We start from the raw sequence: 8,467 nt of genomic DNA, 5'->3' as shown, positions 1-8,467 counted from the left end.
GTAAAACTCCCTGGATCTTTGAGTTTCAGGGGCAGCTTCTACTGGAGAATTGCGCTGCACTCTTCCGTAAGCATCACCGTTTCCTTATCTTCTAGCTTCCTCTTGTTCGACAAAATTTCTTTAAGAAATTTCGCGTAGCTCGGCATTTGTTGCAATGCATCTGCAAAAGGAATGTTAATATGCAGTTTTTTAAAAACATCAAGAAATTTAATAAACTGCTTATCCTGATTCTCTTTTCTGAGTCTTTGAGGAAAGGGTACAGGTGGAGTGTGATGTGCCAACTCTGGTGGAATCTTGAGGAATGGCAATTTCTCTTTCTTTTTCTTTTTCCCTTTTTCCTGCTTCTGCTCATCTTTCCTCAGGCTGGGTGGTTTCTCTTCAGCTTCAATTTCTTCATCAATTTTCTCATCAGATTCTTCATTTTTCTCTGATGAAGTTTCCTCTTTCCTTGGATCTCTCACTTCTTCTAAGACTCTCCCACTTCTCAACGAAATTGCATTTACTTGCTCACATGGGTTAGTCACTGTACTGCTTGGTAGAGAACCTTGCGGTCTATCATTAAGCTTCTCGGCCAATTGGCCCATCTGTACCTCAAGATTCTGAATGGATGCCCCTTGGTTTCTAAAATTTGTCCTCGTTTCATTCATGAAACCTGTGGTCTCTTTGATAAGAGTGTAATTTATATATTTTTATTCTTCCATATTATGTTTTTTGTCATGTTTTATGCCTATTTGAGTTGATTAGAGTTTATTTTGTGAGTTTGGCATAGTTGGATAGACTTTAGGAAATAAGTGGTAAAAGATTAGGAAATTCCAGATTTTTGTTATTCTGACCAGTGCTATGTTTTTCAGATTTTTCATGGAGTCAGAGTTCTTGATTGCAACAGTGTTCTTCAGAAAAAATAAATTTGACAAATCAAGCTTTCCAGAAAGGTATTATGGGCGAGAATCCGAGTTCGTTTGTGTCTTCATTAGTTGTTGCAAAACCGGACCTGGAATCCTAGTCATGGAAGGATTTCCTGGCTGAGTATTGAATCTTCGAATGGGCCTAACTGGAGCGTCAAATATCGAAAGCGGGTGTTTCAAAAGCCCAGATTCATCTACACATCCAGGACTACAATGTTTATGAAGTGACCGAGCCCAGAAAAGATCTTTTACATTGCGAGAATCCTGGTACAAGCTGGAGACAAATTCTGGAATCCATATCTGATAAGATTTTGTCAAATCTGGAAGTCTATCTTTTAGGAAACTTCTAGGAAAGATTTTCCATGATTCCTGGGGTAGAATTAGGAGAAAAACATGTTATTTATTCAGGAGTGTTAGGTTAACCAGGGGAGAGGGAGAACAGCAGTAGAGTATTTTTCTAAGTTTTTATCTTCTACGTCAAGATGTGAGGCTGATTTTTCTTCTTCAGTTCAAGGGGATTTTGAAGCCTAATTTCATGTCATTGGTGTAGCCTAACTTCAGTAACATTGTTCTTAATCTCGTTTTTATTGGAATTGTTTATGTTATTCTGTTTTAATTGTTTATAATTTTCTGTTTGGGTGATTTAGTAATGGCCTGCTGAATTATTTCATCGGAATTTTATCTGTTAGAATTAGGAATTGTGATTCGTAATTGTCCTTTTTCTATTCAATGAGTGACACATGATGATGCTGGTTATGGACAAGTTTTCGGTCTATTTCTTGAATAACATAACCTAAGTTAAATAATCCGAGCTTGCGTGATTGTTGCTTAGATTGATCTATTCTCCTAATTCTTAAGGCTGCCATTGAATTAAATTTAGAGAGCTTGTTCTAGGTTGTTCAAGGGTTAGTATCTACTCGAAGAGCTTGTTTCAGTAGTGACAAACTAAGGGAGAATTCGGGTAACAGAGCTTGTTTTTCCTAGGGTCAGTAGTTTCATAATGTGAGAATGAATAGTGTTACGGTTACTTTATGTCCAATGCATGTTTAGTTGGATTTTGAACCAAGAGCTGATTGTTTAACCTGATATTTTATTTCTCTGTTTTACTTTTGTTTGCCTTGATTACAAACCCCCTTTCATTACTGTGTCAGGTTTTCTGTTTAGAGTTTAATTTGCGTTTTTGTTGTTTTATTGTTTTAGAATATAGAAATTAATCGAGTCATTCCCTGTGGGATCGACCCTTGCTTGCCTTTTTACAATTCAATAGTTAGGTCAGTAAGGTTAATTAATTTGGTGCATTTGGCACGCTACCACTCTTGAATGAATTTACCAAACATGTCTTCCAACTTTGTCACTCTTTGATCTCCCAGTTGATTGGTCACCCCTGGTTGGTTATTTGGAACTTGCCTCTGGTTCCATTGGTTACTTTGCTGGTTCTGATTTCCCCAAGCCAGATTTGGATGATTTCTCCACCCTGGGTTGTATGGTGTGGAGTATGGGTTGTTTGGTTGTCTCTGTAATTCACTTGCTCCGTTGATAAGATGTCAAAGCAAATGTGTTCCCACTTGACACTCGCTGCTCACATGGTTTCCTGCACAAAATTCACATGTTAGTTGAGGTGCTTGTATAGAGTTTACATACATAGTTCCCAACTATTTTGAAGTGCATGAGTTGGGCTGAGATGGCTGTGAGGCATCAACTTCTTAACACCGAAGATTTCCTGTTGTAACCTCTCATTTGGTCTTTGATAGTTTGCTTGCCAAAACCTCAAGCAACTCATACGCCTCCTCTAGTGTCTTATTTGCAAGGCTCCTCCTGAAGCTGCATCCACCATGGTTTGCACATTACCCATCAAACCATTGTAGAATGTTTGGACTTGAAGCCAAACTGGCAAACCATGGTATGGACACTTCCTCATTAACTCCTTGTATCTCTCCCAAGCCTCGTATAATGACTCGGCATCATCTTGTAGAAATGATGTGATATCATTTCTCAATTTCGCTGATTTAGCTAGAGGAAAGAACTTGGTCAGGAATTTCTGTGCTAGATCATTCCACGTTGTTATTGTTCCTGGTGGTAATGCCATTAACCACCCCTTTGCTTTATCTCCCAATGAAAACGGGAATAACCGCAGCCTAATAGCATCATCTGACACTCCATTTGACTTGAAGGTGTCACAAATTTCCAGGAAATTTGCAATGTGCTGATTCAGATCTTCCTTCAAATCACCGTTGAATCTAACCGACTGTTGGATCATCTGGATGATTGCCGGCTTGATCTTGAAGTTGTTTGCTTGTACTGAAAATTCCACAATGGGAACTGAAAATTCCCTCAGTGTCCTGTTTTCTTGTTCAGCCATTTCAACAACTACTTCTTTAGATTCTATAGCAAGATTCTCTCTTTCTCTTCTCTCTGTGTTACGTCTTCTCACGGTCCTCTCAAGCTCAAGGTCAACAGGAACCACTGGTTGACGTCTTGCTCTTCGCATAAACTAAACGAACACAAGTGAAGGAAAGTGAGATCACAATTCTACTGAAAATTAAAAACAAAAATTAAAACTTCAATCTAGCTAAACTTAAAGAAAAACTCAATGTTAACTTAAAACAATCCCCGGCAACGGCGCCAAAAACTTGATGCGTGTTTCTTACAACATGGAAAATGTAGCAAGTATACTAGTCACACAAAATAATAAAATGATAAGTAGAGTATCGTTCCCACGAGGATTGTTAGCAAAGCACTGAGTTTCCTAATGTTATCAAGTTGAAGCAATCGAATTCTTTGGATTGGTGGGAGCAAGTTCTAATTGAAAACGACAATGAAATTTAACTTAAGATTAAAACTTAATTAAGAAAGCAATATGAAAACACGGATAATCAATTCAAGAAAAGCGGGTAGGGTTTTGACTTCATTTGGATTTTATGGGTTAAACCTAAAAATTACACTACATTCACGTTCATATGCAATGGTTGTAAATCGAACTCACTAAGGTGTTAAACATACCCTCTCGGGCTATGTTTTCCTATTCATCCTTATTAACCTTCCACACCCAACAAATTGAAGATTAATAATTCCAAACTCATTAAGCAAAAGAATCCTACAATGATTTCATTAATTCTTGAATCTATCTCTAGCATCCAATACTATAATGGTGTTTACCCAAGAAGCCTAACATGAATTATTTCTCAATCTCATCATGTTCATCATAAACAGCATTAAAATTCAGAGTAAACACATAACCAAAGCAGATTCATATGAAAACAAAACAATCTAACACTTAACCCATTAAAACTACAATCAAAACCCTAACCCATAAAAGATTAGTTCATAGCTAAATCAATAATACAAACACGAAAAACGGAAATAATCAAGTTCAACATAATGAAACTGAGATATAAGATAAGAAATCTCCCCAAAAGATGAATCCTTTAAGTAGAATCGAATCTTCTCCCTTTAACAACCCAAATCGCTCAAAGTTACTAAGAAAAATGTAAAAGTAGCTAACCCTAAAAAGATGAAGACCCCCTAGGCAAAAGGCTAAGTTTTTCTTTTATACTTCATCCAAATAACCCAGCTAAAACCCGCACAAAACGAAACTATGCGTTTAACAAATATGGAAAAGAATGACTGTCGCTGCGGCAAAGAAGAATTCTTCGCCGCGGTGAAGAATGAAGTAGACACACTCGTCCTTGGCTTACTTCGCCGCGGCGAAGACAATTCCTTCGTCGGGGCGAAGCTTCTTGAAAAGTTCTAAAATTACAGAACTGCCACTCTGCTTGCTTCTTCGTTTGATTCTTTGATTCTCGGTGCTCTCCCTTGGGAACAAGCTTCATCGTGCTTTATCCTGTTTCTGAACTCTCTTATCTTCTGAGATCTGCTAATTTCTAAGTCAAAAATATCCAATTTTGTCCTTATTTGCTCAAAATGTCCATTTTAACCTGAAACACGAAAAGTAAAGAATTAAGCAACAATTCAGGTCAAAATGCACTAGAAAGTACCTGAAATCCGACAAAAAGGTCTAATGAAAACTGTATAATTCACGGATTATCACTTACAATAATAGTTATCAGTCTACAATTAAGATGGCACCTTTTGAGACCTTGTATGGTAGACAATGTAGGTCTCCACTACATTGGGATGAGGTAGGTGAGAAAGATGAGTTGAATATAGCTATTGGGCCAGAGATGACTCAGAAATTGATTGAAGATGTGAGGCTGATTAGAAGCAGAATGCAACAAGCCCAAGATAGACAGAAAAGTTATGCTGATTTAAAGAGAAAGGAAGTTGAATTTGAAGTGGGTGATAGAGTCTTCTTGAAGGTTTCACCCTTTAAACGGGTAATGCGGTTTGGAAATAAAGGGAATCTAGCACTGAGATTTATTGGTCCTTTTGAAGTGTTGCAACAAGCTGGGAAAGTAGCCTACAGACTGGCACTACCACCTAGTATGGACAAGGTGCATGATGTTTTCCATATCTTGATGTTACGGAAGTATGTAAGTGATCCCTCCCATGTATTGAGCACAGAGGATGTAATTGTGGAAGAGAATCTCGTGTATGAGGAGCGTCCAGTTCAGGTTTTTGATCGGAAGATTAAAAAGCTCTGGAATAAGAGTATTCCTTTAGTGAAAGTCCTCTGGAGAAACCATAAAATTGAAGAAGCTACTTGGGAGACTGAGCAAGACATGCAAAATCGTTACCCGGAGTTATTTGTCTGAATTTCGGGGACGAAATTCTTATAAAGGGGGAGAATTGTAACGCCCCACTTGAGGTACGTAGTTAAGATTTGATGAATGGCTTGAATGTTTGTTGATTTATCCTCATTTGAGTCTGTATGTTGTTAATATTGCTTGGTTTATCCTTAGTTGAAAGGGTGTTTTAGTTTGGTTAAGTGAATGCCCTGAGAATTTGTAAGACTTGGCGAAATCTAGATATTACAGGCTTTGCCGGGGCGAAGAAGAAAGCTTCGCCGCGGTGATGAAGTGCTACATCCCGTGTAGTTGTTGTGAGTTTTCGCCGCGGCGAAGACTCGGTTGAATTGTTTTCCTTGAGTTTTAGGGAATTCTTCCTTTTGGGACTCAATGACCATTCTACCCGTAATTAGCAGGAAAAGTGGGGAGTGAAATGTAAGGAAATTGCATGGAGAATAGGTTGAATGGGGTTGTTTTTACAAAGAATGAAAGGTCATAGGTGGAATTTCAAAGAAGGAGCAAGGGTATATTGGGAAAGAGTGGAGAAAATATGAGATATTAATGGTTTAGCTTTAGAAACCCTTTCATTTGCTTCTTCACCACCGCCTCTTCCATCCTTTATTTCTCTCAAATTTTCATTCAAGTTTCCAAGGATCTTTGAAGAGCTTTTGACTAGAAATTGTTACAAGTTGATCCTAAGCACTAAAAGGTGAGAATCCTTACTCTAGATGTAAGTTTTATTGTTGAAAGAGTAGGATCCTTATTGAGTTTGTATTGAAGGTTTAAGAGGAAGAATCAAGCCTTCAAGAGTAGAAAGCTTAAGTGGGTTCTCCTTGAGCTTAAGGTAAGTAAATTCACCTAAGTTGTGATTTACTTGATTGAATGATGTGTAGAGATTTTATATATGTGCTTAATGCTTGAATTTCTATGTTTGAAATGAGTTGATGAATTCAATGTTGTTATATGAAAGAATTTCCACCATGAGAAGGGTGGATTGTGTTGTTAAAGTTTGGTAGAAGTGTGGATAGAATTAGAAGAATTTGAGAGGAATATTTGAAGTGTGTTTTCCTTGCAGGATGTATGATGTTTTAAAGGAGTTGAACTCCTATTTTGGATGATTAAGAGAGAAATATCATTAACAATTAGAATAGAGTTTATGTATGCACACATATTGTTTGATGAAATGTCTAAAAGAAGCATGAGTAGAAGTAGAGAACCTTACTTTATGCAACATAGCATATTTGCATGTCATGAATGCATATAAGAAAGATTTTAGGCATGAGCCATCCATATGCATATGTTTAATTGAGCAATCACATGAGAAAGAAATATGAGAAATGAGAAAGAAATACTCTATGAATAGAGATAAAGAAAAGAACTAATTCTCTTAGAATAAAGAGAAAGAAAGAAACTAGCACTAGAGAATAAACTGATTATTAAGTGCTACAGAAAAGAAAAGAAAATAGGTCCTGCGATGGGGAACCCGTGAGTGTAGAGTTACCCGCATGTAAACCGCCATGAGAGAAAGCGGTCTCCACCATGAGAGAGCGGAATGAGAATGAGACACAGAATCTGTATAGCCATGAGAATACATGCGAATGAGGGCTATACACGAGAGAGAGTAAACTCACATGACCAAGGGTTCCAAATCCATGCATCGACCAAGACCGGCAAAGAATAAGAATAAGCAAAGAATAGAAAGAAAGTGCATTGTTATTCTTTAATATCTCATCCATGTATGGTTTTGATATTCTCCATGGGTGATGAGAATAGACAGAAAGAAAAGAATGGTAAGAGTTAGAAGTAGAGAAAGAACAAGAGAGATTGAACTAGAGAGAGTAACAAGAGTACGAACAGATTTGTACGGGGAGTATAGGGTAGAAGATTTACTTACTGAGCATCTTTGTGTCACCCCATTGTTTTCTCTATTTTTCAGGACATAGGTGAGATCGTGGTCAGATGGACGTCGGCAAGCGGGAAGACTTGACTGCACTGTCCACTGTCTTCTTGAGAGTCTTTTGTACAATGATGTTGTACTATGTAAAGAATGTATTTATTAAGTAAAGAAAATTTTTGTACCCAACCTTTTTGATAATTATACTTGTCTTTTTATTGAACTATTTTGTGAATATGATAGTAGAAAGAAGTTGTTACAATCAATAAAAGGCATTTTATTCTATATCGCATAAATCATTATTATTGCAATATGTATTGATATATGTCCTTAGAATGGTAGAACCGTGACGAGGGTATCAAGCGTTTCAAATCTTGATAGTGAGAACCCTATGAGCACATATGGTGGCCATTCTAGAAACGTCCGTAGCCCCAATATTATTCTGAAGTAAGGGCATAGATAATACGGTAAGGCTATCATAGTGTTGAACGACCCTGTCGAAAGGTAGTGACTGATCTCACTTGTCAAGGTTATTGGTGACAACCTGGTGCAACACATGGGTGCTTCCTGTAGGCGAATACACCATAGCAAGTTCACTAGACTGACCCACCAGAGGATTCCATATCGATGGTAACCCTAGTGTCTATGGAGCAAATCCTCTAACGAATGGTGGTACATGTGATCCTTAGACTTGAGATCACCGGAGCGCCTTGTGTACCGATTGGTGTAGTTTGACACTAGCCTAACACAGTTCTATTCAGAGCTGTCAGTACGGTGGTGATTGGCTGCATCAAGGAGTGTATCAAGACTATGATGGATAGACAAAGGATTCATCACTCCCGGGTACGGGAGAAGTTATCTCACAGCCCAATTCAGTATATGGCAATGACATTAAAACTGTGGCCACAGTGGGATTGAGTTGTTGCTCTATCCAGTTTATAATAAAGGTCATTGGTCCAGAAACTGAATACATAATATCGAGA

General features: G+C 37.8%; 1 protein-coding gene and 1 non-coding gene across 2 annotated transcripts; both read left to right on the top strand.

Annotated features, from left to right (window-relative positions):
* The first annotated feature begins 2,797 nt into the window (after positions 1–2,797).
* LOC116116524 lies at positions 2,798–2,904 on the top strand. The gene has a single exon (XR_004125823.1). It is a non-coding gene; the product is annotated as a small nucleolar RNA R71 (small nucleolar RNA).
* A 2,338-nt stretch (positions 2,905–5,242) lies between these two features.
* Positions 5,243–5,617, top strand: LOC116116519. Its single transcript, XM_031402583.1, has one exon. It carries the CDS (start codon positions 5,243–5,245, stop codon positions 5,615–5,617), a length of 375 nt encoding a protein of 124 aa, XP_031258443.1.
* Positions 5,618–8,467: the final 2,850 nt, after the last annotated feature.

This window comes from Pistacia vera, unplaced genomic scaffold (assembly GCF_008641045.1).
Source record: "Pistacia vera cultivar Batoury unplaced genomic scaffold, PisVer_v2 Contig779, whole genome shotgun sequence".
NCBI classification, from domain to species: domain Eukaryota; kingdom Viridiplantae; phylum Streptophyta; class Magnoliopsida; order Sapindales; family Anacardiaceae; genus Pistacia; species Pistacia vera.
This window is presented reverse-complemented; position numbering and strand designations above follow the sequence as displayed.

Coding starts and splice junctions, on each gene's coding strand:
- LOC116116519 (XM_031402583.1), top strand. CDS start 5,243: ATGCGGTTTGGAAATAAAGGGAATCTAGCACTGAGATTTATTGGTCCT.